Genomic DNA, 16,532 nt, shown 5'->3' with positions numbered 1-16,532 from the left:
GAAATTATTTTTTTTTCACCACTAAAAACTCAAAACAAACATTTTGAGTGTGATTCTTCCTTTTTAAGCAGATTTCAAAAGAAGTGATCGAAAATCACATTATTTGTCATTCCAGTATAGCATTTATGATGTATTTATTTTGAACACATTGTGTCATTATTTTAACCGTTATTTTTTTTAAATTGTATCCGATGAAGACACGCTGGACTCCGGCGACGTTTATGACATCCAGTAGTCAAAGTGAAAGGGTGCCATCTAGCGGAAGACAATTGCAAGCGCACGTTTTACTTTGCAGCAAATGTACACACACACACACACACACACACACACACACACACACACACACACACACACACACACACACACACACACATTTTCTTCGTCTGTCAATCGAAGTAGTAGTTCTGCACAAAGATGGAGTTGACTCCTGTGAAGACGGGAGAGAAATTGTAGATGAGGGCTTGCTCTTCTTCTTCAGGGCTCGAAAACATGTGCTGGTTCTTCATTGCTGAAAGAGAGAAGACGACGGTGAAGGAAGGCGGAAAGGAAAGGAGGCACAAAGGTAACAAACAAGTTGACTCAGTAGCAATGAAAGCGATGAATATTCCGGAAGTCTTGTTTTCCAGTTGAGGACGATCCCACGTGACGTCATGTTTGGAACGCCCCTGACCCAGAAAGGGACACAATGCATTTTGCGGTACTTTGTTTGGTCTGAAAACTTCGTGTTGACGGCAAAATTAGAAGGAAAACACATAAATAACGCGATGGTGAATCCTTGTGTGTTGCACCAAGACTACTATTTGATACTAGTTGACACAAATTCCCAGAAGAAAAATCAGCCCATACCCAACGGAGCTTGGGCGCCATCTTGTGCATTTTCTGGGACGCTACATTGGAGTCCAGATTCCTCAAAATGACACGGAATGACTTCTTTAATGGATTGCAAACATTTATGCTTTCCTCTTCAGAACTATTTGAATAATATTCATAACTGGATGAGTAACAAGAAAGCATCTTCTCCCAATCTGAAGCCATTGTTTTGATTCTGGAGCAAGACAGTTTGTGAAGGAGTATCCTTATGTGATGTCACGAACAAGGGGGCGGGACTTTCTGAATCTGCCCAGTTTCAAGCTCATTTTTGTGGCAGATTTTGGGACACTTTTAAGTCATTTTTCTTGGTGTTTTGCATTTGACTAAAAATATCAGCCTGCGTGTTTTGGCTATTTTAGATGCTATCAAACGTTTTTCTGATGTCAGTTAGGAAACAAAAAAATGGTGTAGGTTGTCCTTTAATTAGGCACGCGTGAAGAAGAAAATCTGACCAAGAGGTACGTCAGCACAGTTCGGCCCTTCCGCAAAGAGAAAACAGGTTATCCTTGCTCGTAACCAACGAAAAAGAAGGCGGTGGGGACGGTATAACTCAGTGTTGCATTCACCTTCGGAAACAAAGAAAATGGCCGTGTAGAAGGACGCTCGGATAGCTTGGGGGGCGTGGACCATTCCGGGCTTGTCCACCCACTCAAATGGAGATTTCTCAGGGTGCCACTGCACCGCGTAAAATGGGTAATGCTGGGCTGAGAACACACAAACATAAACGCGTCAACATTTTTGATCTTTTATCCAGCCGGAATTTCACCTTTCACAACTTTCAAATTCTTCTTTATACATTTAAAGGACAACCGACGTCACTTTTTTTGTTGTCTGGTCACACAACGATTCACCATCGTGTTATTTATGTGTTTTCCTTCTAATTCCGCCATCAACACGGATCAACTCAAAGTTTTCAGACCAAACAAAGTAGTGCAAAACGCATTGAGGTGATGAAAGGACTGCTACAGTGTGTTCCTTCTCAGTCAGGGGCGTTCCTTCAGTGACGTCACGTCAGGAATTGTCACCAACTCAAAAACAAGACTTCCGGAATATTCAGCGCGAGTCTTGAAACGTAAAATATAGCTACATGCGGTGGAATCTTTGTAAAATACGCTCAGTAGAAGTCATTTGAAGCCATTTTACAAATTATGGACACAACTTGTCCGGAGGCGTCGGTTGTCCTTTATAGCCATCCATAACACTGCCCCCCCATACCTATCTGTTCTTCCAATTTCTATTCCCTCTCGTTCCCTCAGATCCTCTTCCTGCCTCCACCTCAGTGTGCCCCCCTTCCTGTCTCAGCACGATGGGGGACAGAGCTTTCAGCTGCTCTGCCCCCAAACTCTGGAACTCACTTCCTCCCAAAATTGGTAACATGGATTCTCTTCTTCCCACCTTCAAATCCCATCTCAAAAGCCACACATTTCTAATTGCATTTCCTGTGTAGATCTTTCGCTTGTTTCTATTTAGAATTGTATTTTAGTTATTGTGTTCTATTTGTGATTGTATTTTATTTATGATAGTACCAACGCTAGTCTGTGACTGCAAAGTGTCCTTCAGAGCTTTGAAAGGTGCTTCAAATGAAATGTATTATGATTATTATTATTGAATGTAATATTATTATTTGGAGCCGGAGGCGCAGAACCTTCCATCGTAGAGATGAAGTCCGTCGTGCCGTCCGTGTTGGTGGACAGAACCTTGTAGAACCTCTTCAGCTTGGCGCTGCGGCTGAAGTTCTGATGGGATCGGTAGGCGGGCAGCCAGTCACGACGTAGTGTTAATAAGATAGGAAGCCAAGACGCACACAGACTGGAAAGCAAACTACCTGAAGCGAGAGACTCCAGCTGTGGAAGTTGGCGGTGATGTTGTCTTCAGACAGAGACTGCATCAAGTCGCTGGGGAAGCTACGGAACAAACGGCTGGACGAGGAGTCTGGACGAAGGGAAAAGAAATGACAAGAGAAGGTTGGCAAGTAAGCCGCTACGTTTTAGCTAGCTAGCTAAGAAAAGAGAAGCTTGGCGCATAGTTTGAGCTAGCTAGCTATGAAGCTAGCTAAAACTAGGAAACAACGTGCAAGGCCTCACCCTCTGTGAAGTTGAGCGGCAGAGCCACGCCTTTGGTGTCGGTGATGGTCAGCAAGTTCCTGTCGGCCGTCAACAATGTCAGCTGTTGGAAACCTTGACAGGTACCCCATATAGGGAAGTAGTCACCACCGTTGTTGGCCTGCAGAGGGCGCCATAACGTTTGGACAATACATTGGTGATTGGAAAGCTTCATCCTTTGCAGCAGGTAGGACCTGGTAGGAAATTGGATCTGAATGTCGCTCGGAAGCTACCTTGACAGCGAGGCGGTAGAAGATTTTGGCCGCTCGTGTGGACAGTGACGTCTCAATGTCCACGTTTCCGCCCGGTAACAGCAACCTGGACAAAATGAGCCAAAAATAATAATAATCTGTCAAGTTTGATGACAACGACAACGAAGACGCAACTAGCCGAGCTCACCCGTTAATCGTGGAGAATATCCGGATATATTCCTCTTCGGTACGATTGATCCTGCCCATAAATTAAAAAAACAAAGAGAGACATGTCATGTTAGGCAGTTAGGGGGTTGAAAGTTAATAGAACTACTAAAACAATTGATTACTAGTCTCAAGCCCTTTAATTGGATGTTCATTTTGATGATAGCGTTAAAGGACAACCAACACCACTTTTTTGTTTCCTAACTGACATCAGAAAAACGTTTTATAGCATCTAAAATACCCAAAACACACTGTATGATATTTTTAGTCAGATGCAAAACACCAAGAAAAATGACATGTCCCAAAACTACCACAAATGAGCTTGAAACTGGCGAGATTCAGAAAGCCCCGCCCCCTTGTTCGTGACGTCACATAAGGATACACAAACTGCCTTGCTCCAGAATCAAAACAATGGCTTCAGAGAGTTCAGATTCGGAGAAGAGGCTTTCTTGTTACTCATCCAGTTATGAATATGATTCAAATAATTCTAGAGAGGAAAGCATAAATGTTTGCAATCGATTCAAGAAGTCCTTCCGTATCATTTCGAGCCGTCTGGACTTCAATGTAGCGCCCAGAAAATGCATAAGATGGCGCACAAGCTCTGTAGGAAATGGGCTGATTTGTCCGCTGGGAATTTATGTCAACTTACACTTTCTTTATGTATGTTACCGCAGTTGGCTGCAACACACAACGATTCACCATCGCCATCTTCTAATTTCGCGATCAACACAGTGTTTTCAGACAGAAAAAAAAGTCGCCAAAATGCATTGTGTGTCACTTTGTCGGTCCGCGGCGTTCTCTCCGTGATGTCACTTAAGGCATCGTCACCAACTCGAAAGCAAGACTTCATGAATATGCAGTGCAAGTGTGTGAGTGCCATTAAATAAGCCTGAAGGTTGTCTTTGGGGCTGCGTCTTACCAAACTGCTACTTGAGCAACGGGAGTCTTTTGTGAAAGGTGTGACTTTCACTCAAAATGCTGCTTGGGTGTAAATGTGTGGGTGAACTTATGCAAATGAGGTCCCAGCACACTCTGGTCAATTCTTCAGAGAAAGCTTCAGTGAAAGCTTCACCTTTCGTCAATGGCTTTCTTCTATTGGGAAATCTTTGGCTAAGACAAGAACCGTCACCTCCAAAGCGCAAAACATCGGACGCTAACCACCACGCCGACGTGCGGCCATCAGTCCTCTCCCCGACATACCGAATGGGAACCACACGTGCGCCGGCGCTCTCCAAATATTTCACGTAGCAGGCGGCGATGTAGGAGGATCCGGTGGCAAAGCGGTCTTCCGGCAGGAGTTCTTGCGTCAACACACCTGAGAACACCAAGCGGGACAAATGTGGAGTCACTATGTTGAAAATGGATTCATTGGTGGATGGAGGGATGATTGGATGGATTGATTGGCTGATTGATTGATTGATTGATGGGTTATATTTCAGAGCAAGTTTGTTGTGAATCCTTAACATACTCAATTTGAATATTAAATGTACAATTCTATTGGAAATTTAAACAAATATATTCAACTCAAAACCCATGCGCTGTTGCATATGCATATTTAAAGGACAACTGACGTCTCCGGACAAGTTGTGTCCATAATTTGTAAAATGGCTTTAAATGACTTCCATTGAGCGTATTTTACAAAGATTCCACCGCATATAGCTATATCTTACGCTTTAAGACTCGCTCTGAATGTTCCGGATGTCTTGTTTTTGAGTTGGTGACGAGTCCGTACGTGACGTCACTGAAGGAACGTCCCTGACCAAAAAAAAGGACACATTGTAGCAGTCCTTCCATCATGTCAATGCATTTTGCTGTGCTTGTTTGATCTGAAAACAAGGGGTGGGCGACCAAACTCCATATAAGGAATTTATCAGCCTATGGAAACGGGCTGATTAATTACTCACAGGAGCTCGGTCGCCATTTTCTGCCTCTTTTTTGGTGATCCATTTCCCCCCAATGTTGCCTCAAAATGGCATGGATTAAATTATTTAATCGATTGCAAACATGTATGCTTTCCTCTTCAGAACTATTAGAATCGTATTCATAACTAGATGTGTAACAAGAAAGCATATTCTCCGAATCTGAAGCCATTGTTTTGATTCTCCAGCAATGCGAGACCTCTTGGCGTGACGTCACGAACTCGGGGCGGGACTTTCTGGAAATGCCCAATTCGCAGCTCAATTTTTTTTGCAGATGTTGGAAACTTGAAGTCATTTTTATTGGTGTTTTGCATTTGACTAAAAATATCATACTGCGTGTTTTGGGTATTTTAGATGCTATAAAACGTTTTTCTGGTGTCAGTTAGGAAACAAAAAAGTGACATCGGTTGTCCTTTAAAGCAGAGCAAGCGCATTGTCTTAAACTCTTCAAATTCCATTTTTGTATGCATTTCATATCCTGATATGCTTGTAGCGTTTTTTTTTGTATTTAACTCTGGAAATAATGAAGACCACTGCCATATGATTCTGGTTTCTCAGATTCTGGTAGCAAGGTTCCAGGTATTATCCTTTCAGAATATCATCGAAGCGTTCAATTTAATTCTTAATCTCGGTGGGTTTCCACAAAGATGCCCCTTTTTGTTTCATGAAATAAAACACCTCTTGAAACAACAAGGAGGTACGCTACAGTTGGCTATAATCCACCGCGATTGTTTCTGTCCAGTGAACCGAGCGCACTCTGTACTCGCAGTCGTATCATTGCATTTTTGTGACATTTCCGAATACAACGTGTGTTATTTGTCCTTGATTAGAATTTCAAAAGCTTTCCAATGGTACCTTACTCGTTAAGATCTGCCCAAAAATAAGAAAGTTATGATCGTTTCAATTGTAATAAAGAACTCGGTCACAGATTTTCATTGTTTTAACTGTCATTACAGGCAGAAAAATCCCCTCATATTTCCAAAATTAAAAATGCCGTTATTTCCTTATTATTTGCGATAGAACAATAATCTATACATCATTTGAAAGCGATTTAACTGCACTTGAATATGGCATTATAAAATGCGTGATGAATTAAGATTGAAAAACCTGAGGGTTCCAAAGTGCACCTTTGAAAACAAATTGTGATTTATCCGAGCCGTCCTTTTAGCACACCGAAGACAAGCAAAGGTGAAACGTCGTCCGTACAACGAGCTGAATCTCGCTCGCGGCGGTGACTTTCCAGAACATTCCTTTGCTCGCGGATGCCACGAACGGGCCGCCGGCCGGGACTCACCGATGACGGGCCGCTGGTTGGGAAGCGGGCCGGCCGCCGCCGCCGAGCAGAGCGACGCGGCCGCGGCCAGCAGAGCCAGCAGAGCCTCGGTGATGACGCTCATCCCGACTTCGGAACCGCAGCACGCCAGATGGAGATGGCGGAGGCGACGTTGGGTTCCGGGAGACTGACTCGCCTTACGTACACGCAGGAGAAACTCGCGTGTGGAGCGAAGCACGCGTGGGTCTCGTTTGGGATGCAAGCCCCGCCCACTTCGAAAGCTACCGGAAGCGCCATTGGTGCGCCTGTCTGCTTGATGCGCCTGACTTGGATATCGTTCGATAGTAGTCGATCCAAATTGAACCTCACCCCACCATATCGCTTTAATGAAGGATTTAGCTTTTGTTTAATGAAAATTGCTTCTTTTACTCCCCTTTTAAACCATCTATGTTCTTTTGCTGGATCGGTCGTACAATAGCCTGCTTAGGCAACATAGGTAATGCTGATGGGGTGATACCGGAGGGAGTGGGGCAATCAGGCCAGTCATTAGTCAGATAGTCTCTCCAGATGCATCAAAATGACCTGGAAGAACTTCTTTAATTGATTGCAAACATTTATGCTTTCCTCTTCAGAACTATTTGAATCATATTCATAACTGGATGAGTAACAAGAAAGCATCTTCTCCCAAACTGAAGCCATTGTTTTGATTCTCGAGCAAGGCAAGACGTCCTGGCGTGACGTCACGAACTGGGGGCGGGACTTTCTGAAAATGCTCAATTTTTGGCAGATTTTGGACACTTGAAGTCATTTTTATTGGTGTTTTGCATTTGACTAAAATATCACACTGCATGTTTTGGCTATTTGAGATGCTATCAAACGTTTTTCTGATGTCAGTGGTTGTCCTTTAACCGAATTGTGTTATGTATATGAATGCAATCATTTTTTTGCAACAATGTTTATGGTTTTGTCTGCTGAAGTGTGAGGATTTTGCATTGGTTGAATTTTAGAAAAGAAATACTCATTAAAAAAGTGGAAAGACGTTTTGATTTCATGCATAAGTTAATTTTTCACTTCACTACATTACAAAAGCATGCTAGACACGCAATCAATGAACTCAAGGAGAAAATGACATGGAAAATCAAAGATCCCCCGTTTATCGCCCACTTTTAATGCAGTTCGCCGCAGGATCGGATATATCGATTGTCCGGTTATATCGATTTTTTTTTCTGACCTCCGAGAATATCGATATAACGAGACTTTACTGTAAAAACACATTACACACAGTCATATTACTGCAGATGTTCCCATCATTATTAGAAAAATATGTTTACCATATTTCATCCTGATGTTCAAATGGGCTCCGTCATCTTTTGCACTGTGCGTTTGCGTGTTTGCGTGTGATGTAGTGTACGACCTCTCAGGCTTGCTCATGTTCCACGTGTTTGTAAGTGACACACTGACTAACCTGTTTACTGTCATTGCGGGGATGGCTGGCTCCCCTAGATCACCATGGCAACAGCGAGAGACAAAAAGAGTCAACTTTGACCTGTCAATGAAAATAGATAGGTGTCGTTACAAAGGATGAGCTCAAAGTGGCGCTCCTCTCAAATGAACATGAATTTGACAGGCCTCAACTGTTATGGACAAAAGTATGCGGACACCGACAAGAAATGAAAAGTGATGGACAGAAATAACCGATGACAAGCCCTTTTGACAAATTAAACCTCCATATTATGTTGAAAAAAAAATCACGTTGATTATGTTGTGGGTCATTTTTACCCAGATGTGAAAATCCAGACAAAACAATTAAATAATAGGTGACATCAGGAACAACTGTTTCTGAGATGTTAGAAACATACTTCAAGATGGCGGCGCGACAGTGGCTTATTTATTTCCTTTCCTCTTCCTTTCATAACCTTGCTGCTGTAAAATATGAATTTCTCCTCTGCGAGACTAATAATAATAATAATAATAATAATAATAATAATAATAATAATAGTGTCTTTCTCTCCAGTAGCCCGTACCCCTGTTTGAGTCCCTTTCCGATAATCCTCTCCCGGTACTTGCTCATGTGTGGTCAAACGTGTGCACCTTGATCCACACGTTGACGTCAGCAACCTTGTATGCGTGTGTGCACGAGTTATACGTTGACTTGTGTTTGCATTGCAACACTGTTTGATGTGCATGTAATGGATGCTGATGTTGAAGTCAAGAGGCTAAACGCTTAGCGTCAAAGCACTTATCTTTGTTTTGGACCAATACAAATTGAGCAGCCCACTCATTAATGAACAAAACAAACCGGGTTCCGAACTGACAAACTTATCGACAAAAGAAGTAACTAATTTGGTAACTGATAAATAATCAAAACAATGACATGAATGAACTAAAAGAATTACAACACTGACTAACTAACCGATCACTGAACAACAAGCTAACTGTCTAAATCACATGTGTGTGTCAAAGTCAAGGCCCGGGGGCCAAATCCGGCCCGCCACATCATTTTTTTTCGGCCCGCGAAAGCAAATCAAGCACGTTAAGTGCCAGGACGCTTGCTAAAATCTTCACCAAAACGTCATATTTTTGGATGTAAACCACAATAACAGTCATTATTCTTGACAAACTAGTTATTAATTATTTTGTTGTGCGCTCTATATGTAATATGTGGAGGGGATTTTACTTTGTAATGGATTCCCCAAATTCATAACAGCCCTCAAGACGAAACCATAACTACAATGTGGCCCGCGACAAAAAAATGACTGACACGCCTGGTCATTAACGTATTATAGAACTAAATAGCTACAAGTTTCTCACTCACTAACCAACCAGAGTAAAAATTAACTAGCTAGCTAACGATCCAACTAGCTAGCTAACTCAATAGCTCCTCATCTACCTAACTAAACAACTAAATAGTGGAAATTCTAAGAAGGCAGGAAGCAAAGTAACTAAGTAACTAATGACAGAGTGAACAAATAAACTAACCAGCCAACTCAACTAAATAGCTACAAGTTTCTGTTAAACTGCCAGACAAGCCAACAAGATTACGGACTAAAAAAAAAATCTGAGCGAGGTAACCAACTAAGATCACAGTTCAAATTTATTACAGCTCAAAATCCTCTGAATAAAAAAAAAAAAATAGAATGAAAGTAACTAGAATTGAAACCCGTTTGGATTAAAAATGTGCTGTTTCAGAATCATATTTGGTGTTGTTGAAGCGGAAGACAATTTGTGAGTTGGCTTGCAATGTCTTGTGCTGAGGTCAGCACTGACCATGCCTCCAAAGTCTTTTAATTAGCGGTGTAAAGATTCAGAGAATGTTTTTTAAAACCTGTTGAATGATGCAATTAAGTGTGTAGGTCATAAACCACAGCACCGAGGGTCTTACATAACACGTGTGTGTGTGTGTGTGTATGTGTGTGTGTGCTCTCACTGGTGTGACCGTCCTGTGATTGTATCGCCTTCCTTCCTGTTTGCCTGTAAATAAGACACAGAGAGCAAAGCATGTTGACATGTAAATCGAAACAAAAAAACCTGAATGAATACATACATAAAAAAATGCAACTCAGTAACCAAGCAGAATAAAAATTAACTAGCTAGCTAACTATCCAACTAACTCGATAGCTACTCATCTACCTAACTAAACAACTAAATAGTGGACATCCTAAGAAGGCAGCAAGCGAAGTAACTAAGTAACTAATGACAGCGTGAACAAATAAACTAAGCAGCTACCTCAATAACCAACCAAGACAACAACTCAGCTCCAAACTCAACTCTACTGTATTTATAGAGCACTTTCAAACATACAAAGTGCTGTACTTGGACAACAGCAACACAAAATGACTGACTGATCACACAGAAAGGAATAAATAAATCAATCAATGAATTAATAAACAACCAAATGTGGAAAACAAATAAAAAGAAAGGCAAACATAGATTGTACTTTCAACAAACTGATACAGACAGGATGTCCGATACAGCAGGTACACTACATGAATGTTTTTACCTTTTCAATTGGCTCAGGTGACAAGACGCCCATGAGTCATGCCAACAACTTACGTCAAAGTGGGTCAAAGTTCAAAGACTAGTGCTGTTCACGATGGGATGTTTTATCTATGTGGCAGTTGGGGGCCGCAGATAAGATGATCAATAATCAATAGACTGTAAAGTTTTCATCAAACCACTTGGGTCAGCGGCCTAAACGTTCCAGAATGAATGATTGACCGTGGAAAGAACAATTGGTCCATATGCGTCGCAGGCCCGCTGCAAGGCATGCTGGGCCGTGCCGGGCCCGGCCGGCCCCACCTTCGTGAGGAACGTCCCAGAAGATAAAAAGAGCGCACCTTCGCGAGACACACACAGCCACTCAAACGCTGGATGACATCACCAGAAGCAGCGGAAACATCAGAACAATTCAGGTCAGTCACCATACACCTTTCACAATGTGTCTTATCATCGGTCACTTGACTATCTTGTTTCTTAAAGGACAATTGATACGGAAGGACTTCTTGAATCGATTGCAAACATTTATGCTTTCCTCTTCACAACTATTTCAATCATAGTCATAAGTGGATGAGTGACAAGAAAGGATCTTATTCTGTATCGGAACTCTCTGAAGCCATTGTTTTGATTCTGGAGCAAGGTAGTTTGTGAAAGAGTATTCTGGCGTGACGTCACGAACAAAGGGGCGGGACTTTCTGAATCTGCCCAGTTTCGAGCTCATTTTGTGGCAGTTTTGGGACACTTGAAGTCATTTTTATTGGTGTTTTGCATTTGATTAAAAATATCATCCTGCGTGTTTTGGGTATTTTAGATGCTATCAAACGTTTTTCTGATGTCAGTTAGGAAACAAAAAAATGGTGTCGGTTGTCCTTTAAGTGAGTTCGATCAAACCCTTGGGCTTCAGTGAGTCGGTCTCAGGGATCTACCCCTCAGCCTCATATGCAGTTAGCGGGCAGAGTCGTTGAAAGAAGGTTTCGGTGAATGAGCATATGAAACTGGTGGGGTTCGGTGCCTCCAACAAGATGAAGAACCACTGACTTAGTTATTGGCAACTTCTATTACTCGTGGGTTACTTGATCAACTCAGTTTGATATGCCACTTTGTGATGAAGTGAGGTGGTGAGTTAATGAGTTGGTTAGTGTCTTTTTTCCGTCATTAGTTTCTAAATTACCGTTTGTAATTATGTTCTCGTCCTTCAGGGTCAATCGCGATGCCTCCTCAGCTACAGTCTCCAAAGCGAGACGTTCCTCGGGTGCTGCAGGGCGAGCTGAATGCCCTCAACCCGGCCGTCAGGGAGTTTGTGGAGGTCAACGTGACGCTCTGCCAGCCAGATGCTCTTCACATCTGCGATGGCTCAGACGAGGAAAACCGCACCATCTTGGCTCAGCTGGAGGAGCAAGGCGTGATCAAGAAGTTACGCAAGTACCACAACTGGTAGGCGAAGTACGCAAAATGCTTAAAGCCTCTACTGAATCTGGAATGTCACGGCTCTCCAAGAGGATTTTCTTGTTTTGGTACAACAGATCTAATGGAAAACCAGTAAAACCAGTCAACACAAACCCCTCGCAACAGCTGACAATCTCCACATTTCCTTCACCTTCATTTTATTTTTAAGTGTCCCGATACTTTTGTCCCCAATCCACTTGTTTCCCACTCGTTTGAGTTCTGTCAGATATACCAAAACTCTCACCCCGTTTTTTTTGTCTTTTGTGTGTCCCAACACGTTTGTTCTAATGGCCGTATTTTCCTTCGTTTTTGGTTGCTGTACATGTCTCAGTACTTTGGTTCAATGTCATCATTTTTACTTGTCGCTCCCTTCCCAACACTGCACTGAATACCAACTCCACAGTTGGTTCCCAAATACCTCTGTCCTAACTCATTTTGGAATTGCATTTTTTTTTTCACATTTTGGTGATGCTTTATACCTCCTTGTAGGTGTCACAATACTTTTCCCCCTTCAACTTACAAAATCCACCTGGAGCAAAGCTAATAGTGTCTCTTTCACTATTGGCAATTGGACCGTCTGTCCTTCCCATCAGGTCTTTTGCCTAATATCATTCTTGACAGCACGCTATCTTTCCACTTCCATGTCAATAATTTAACCTGATCTGCGTACTTCCACCTACGCAATATCAATCGTCTTCGCCCGTCTCTCACTCCTCACACCACTGCTATCCTCGTTCATAGTCTTGTCACCTCCGGATTGACTATTGCAATTCACTTCTCCTTGGTGTCCTTCAGAAACGTTTCCACAAACTTCAACTGGTCCAAAATTCTTCAGCCCGGATCATCACCAGAACCTCGTTCTGTCACCACATCACCCCCGTCCTCCAAGAGCTCCACTGGCTCCCAGTCAAACATAGAATCGACTTTAAAATTCTTCTTTATACATTTAAAGCTATCCATAACCTTGCCCCCCCCCCATACCTATCTGACATTCTTCAAATTTCTATTCCCTCTCGTTCGCTCAGATCATCTTCCTCCCTCCACCTCTGTGTGCCCCACCCCTGCCCGTCTCAACACGATGGGGGACAGAGCTTTCAGCTGCTCTGCCCCCAAACTCTGGAACTCACTTCCTCCCAACATTCGGAACATGGATTCTCTTCCCACCTTCAAATCCCATCTCAAAAGCCACCTATTTAAAATTGTGTTTTCTGTGTAGCTCTATCCCTTGTTTCTATTTATATTTGTATATTATTTATTGTATTCTATTTGTGATTATATTTTATTTATTATAGTACCTATGCTTGTCTGTGACTGTAAAGTGTACTTGAGAGCGTTGAAAAGGCACCACTCAAAATAAAATATTATTATTATTACTCAACTTGAGCTTCTCCCATCCGCAGCTGGCTGGCAAGGACAGACCCACGTGACGTAGCCCGCGTGGAGAGTCGGACGGTGATCGTGACCCGTGACCGCCACGATACAGTGCCGACCCCTCTGGAGGGCGACGTCAGCCAGCTGGGCCGCTGGATGTCCCCGGAGGAATTGGACAAAGCTGTCGCGCAACGCTTCCCGGGTTGCATGAAGGGTCGCACCATGTATGTGATCCCTTTCAGCATGGGACCAGTTGGATCTGCGCTATCCAAAATCGGCGTGGAGCTGACGGACTCGCCCTACGTGGTAGCTAGCATGAGGGTGATGACCCGCATGGGAAAGGCGGTTTTAACTGCGCTAGGGACCGACGACTTTGTTCGTTGTCTGCACTCTGTCGGTTGTCCACTACCACTAAAAAGTACATTGACTTCTCTTACAACTTGACTCAAGGCATCCTCCGAGAAAGTAATGCTGGATGTCTCCTTGTCATCAGGGCCCCTGGTGAACAACTGGCCTTGTAACCCAGAGCAGACACTGATCGCCCACATCCCAGAACGGCGACAGATTGTCTCTTTCGGGAGCGGATACGGTGGGAACTCCCTTCTTGGCAAGAAGTGCTTTGCGCTACGTATTGCCTCGCGCCTTGCCAAGGAGGAAGGCTGGCTGGCAGAGCACATGCTGGTAAAATGCTGAATGCTCTTGCTTTGCCTGCCAGAATTTACGCGGGAGAACTTACCCGGTACTGAACTTGTGTGTTGCACAGATCCTGGGCATCACCAACCCCGCAGGCCAGAAAAAGTACATGGCGGCTGCGTTCCCCAGCGCCTGCGGGAAGACCAACCTGGCCATGCTCAGCCCCACACTACCCGGCTGGAAGGTGGAGTGTGTGGGAGATGACATTGCCTGGATGAAGTTTGACCACCAAGGTTGGGAACCCTCAGGAACCTTTCTCCTCTTTCTCATGTCTTGTTCTTATTGTTCCCCTCATTCCCTTCTCATTAGGTCACCTGAGAGCCATCAACCCTGAGAACGGCTTCTTTGGAGTCGCACCCGGTACATCCGCAAAGACCAACCCCAATGCCATGGCCACCATTTCCAAGAACACCATCTTCACCAACGTGGCAGAGACCAGTGACGGAGGCGTGCACTGGGAAGGCATGGACGAAGCTCTGCCCGAGGATGTCACCGTTACATCCTGGAAGGACAAACCATGGAGCCCAAAGGATGGTGAGAGATGATGAAAACAGCAGAAAATGCCCAAAATGCAAGACGATGAGTTGAGAGCGGTTCCCCCTATGTGTTTAGGAGAACCTTGCGCCCATCCCAACTCCCGCTTTTGTACTCCGGCCGACCAGTGCCCCATCATTGATCCACTGTGGGAATCACCTGAAGGGGTCCCCATTGAAGCCATCATCTTTGGGGGACGTCGGCCCGAGGGTGAGTAGCAAAGAGCAAACGTTCTAGATACAATTTCTGTGACTTTCAGTCCGGTTAACGACAGTTCACCCTGATTGGAATCCTGGTACCGTCTTCTCCCTTCTGTCAGTGAAACATTCAAGATAGCCATTCATTCGTCAATTTAATTTGGTCTCCGTAGGGAAATCAAACTTTCTTATCGCCAGTCAAACCCCGTCCACTTGGAGGACTTCACTCTCGGGATGGAAACCAATACCCCCATGTTTCCAGCCATTGCTTCTACTTAAAGAATACCAAAAGAATACCTAGACATTTGCAGTTTTTCAAGTATCTCCTAGTTCTCCTACTCGGTTGTCAAAGTCATCTCGATAAAAAGCACTATCACAAATGAATCATGTTTATAGATCATGAAAAAATTTGGACCAGAGAAATCCAATAATACTGTAGATGTAAAAGGACCCTTAAGGAATCAATAACGTTCACGACTAAAGGTATCTTTCTGATTATCAGGCGTCCCACTAGTCTACGAAGCGTTCAGCTGGCAGCACGGAGTCTTTGTCGGAGCCGCCATGCGTTCAGAGGCTACTGCTGCGGCGGAACACAAAGGTAGGTCTTGTAAGATGCTTGAGTACTCCAATATTAATACTTCAGATTTACTCGAGATGATCGAATCCCGCTGAATGACAAGTAGTCACACCAACAATTGTCCTCAACTGACTTGTCATCATTCCTGGTCCCAGGCAAGGAAATCATGCACGACCCGTTCGCCATGCGCCCCTTCTTTGGGTACAACTTCGGCCATTATCTTTCACATTGGCTCAGCATGGCAGAGCAACCCAATGTCAAGCTGCCCAAGATCTTCCACGTCAACTGGTTCCGCAAAAGCCCCACTGCTGGTTTTCTCTGGCCCGGTTTCGGTGAAAACATCCGCATCCTGGATTGGATATTCCGCCGACTGAATGGCGAGACCGGAGCAACGCCGTCTGCCGTAGGCTACCTACCATGCAGTCATTCCTTACACCTGGATGGCCTGAGGGACCCAGTGGACCTGGAACAGCTCTTTGCGCTGGACCGGGTTTTTTGGCAAAAGGAGGTGGAAGAGATTGGGAAGTACTTCACCACACAGGTGAACGACGACCTTCCCGACGAGGTGGCGAGGCAGCTGGAACTCCTTCGGCAGAGGGTCAACCAAATATAAAAACAAAAAGGGAATGCAGCATGAGAAAATGAGAAATGTTGGAAGTCTTCTTTTAACATGCTAATAGAGTTTTGCTAACTGAAAGTAAAATGAAAGCGCAAACTGCTAGCGATTCACTCAGGAAAACTGTTTGTCCTACCTACCCTATTTAATGGCACGTCATACCCGAATAACATCCACAACTCACTTTGGATTTCTTGTTTCTCACATTTTCTGACTTAATTTATTTTTATACATTGTACAACAATTTTTCTGAGATTTGGCGAAAATCTGATTTGAAAACCTTTTTCTGTACAACTGTAATAAACAACAGGAGATAGCAAGATTTGACTGTGTAGTTATTCTGACCACCCCCTGCCTCTTGGAACAAGGTTTTTGAATGGCTTAGTGCACTCCAATTAGAGATCGATCGAGTGATATATCCATCTATCTTATCTTAAAACCTAACGTATTTGTAGTGTGTACCGTACCCAACCGTTCTCTGCAGTCTAATATCATATTTCCCCCTTCTATCTTGTAGCTGAT

General features: G+C 43.7%; 2 protein-coding genes across 3 annotated transcripts; one reads left to right on the top strand and one right to left on the bottom strand.

Annotated features, from left to right (window-relative positions):
- Positions 1 to 117: 117 nt before the first annotated feature.
- Positions 118 to 6,849, bottom strand: LOC148889848 (gamma-glutamyl hydrolase). Of its 2 annotated transcripts, none has more exons than XM_089009494.1 (10): positions 6,602 to 6,849; positions 4,589 to 4,703; positions 3,372 to 3,422; positions 3,206 to 3,290; positions 2,955 to 3,093; positions 2,696 to 2,802; positions 2,516 to 2,606; positions 1,437 to 1,574; positions 374 to 508; positions 118 to 323 (listed from the first exon to the last, which is right to left on the bottom strand). In XM_089009494.1, the coding sequence occupies exons 1-9, from the start codon at positions 6,702 to 6,704 to the stop codon at positions 387 to 389; spliced, it is 951 nt and encodes a 316-aa protein (XP_088865620.1). In that variant the 5' UTR covers positions 6,705 to 6,849; the 3' UTR covers positions 118 to 323; positions 374 to 386. The 2 variants fall into 2 exon arrangements, with proteins under 2 accessions (XP_088865620.1, XP_088865619.1); XM_089009493.1 differs by having other exon boundaries at positions 118 to 315.
- Positions 6,850 to 10,835: 3,986 nt separating this feature from the next.
- On the top strand, positions 10,836 to 16,332 carry pck1 (phosphoenolpyruvate carboxykinase 1 (soluble)). Its single transcript, XM_089010118.1, has 9 exons — positions 10,836 to 10,992; positions 11,776 to 12,010; positions 13,423 to 13,811; positions 13,887 to 14,074; positions 14,157 to 14,319; positions 14,396 to 14,620; positions 14,699 to 14,830; positions 15,320 to 15,415; positions 15,550 to 16,332. Exons 2-9 carry the CDS (start codon positions 11,787 to 11,789, stop codon positions 16,005 to 16,007), a joined length of 1,875 nt encoding a protein of 624 aa, XP_088866244.1. The 5' UTR covers positions 10,836 to 10,992; positions 11,776 to 11,786; the 3' UTR covers positions 16,008 to 16,332.
- Positions 16,333 to 16,532: the final 200 nt, after the last annotated feature.

This window comes from Hippocampus bargibanti, linkage group LG12, assembly GCF_051943395.1.
Source record: "Hippocampus bargibanti isolate YZ-2025 linkage group LG12, ASM5194339v1, whole genome shotgun sequence".
Classification (NCBI taxonomy): Eukaryota; Metazoa; Chordata; class Actinopteri; order Syngnathiformes; family Syngnathidae; genus Hippocampus; species Hippocampus bargibanti.
Note: the sequence above shows the minus strand (reverse complement) of the source record. Positions and strands in the feature narration are given on the sequence as shown.

Coding starts and splice junctions, on each gene's coding strand:
- LOC148889848 (XM_089009494.1), bottom strand. CDS start 6,704: ATGAGCGTCATCACCGAGGCTCTGCTGGCTCTGCTGGCCGCGGCCGCG. Junction 3,423..4,588: donor GCACGTGTGGTTCCCATTCG/GTATGTCGGGGA, acceptor ATTTATGGGCAG/GATCAATCGTACCGAAGAGG. Junction 2,607..2,695: donor GCTGGAGTCTCTCGCTTCAG/GTAGTTTGCTTT, acceptor CGATCCCATCAG/AACTTCAGCCGCAGCGCCAA.
- pck1 (XM_089010118.1), top strand. CDS start 11,787: ATGCCTCCTCAGCTACAGTCTCCAAAGCGAGACGTTCCTCGGGTGCTG. Junction 13,812..13,886: donor TTGTCCACTACCACTAAAAA/GTACATTGACTT, acceptor CCTTGTCATCAG/GGCCCCTGGTGAACAACTGG. Junction 14,320..14,395: donor GATGAAGTTTGACCACCAAG/GTTGGGAACCCT, acceptor CCTTCTCATTAG/GTCACCTGAGAGCCATCAAC.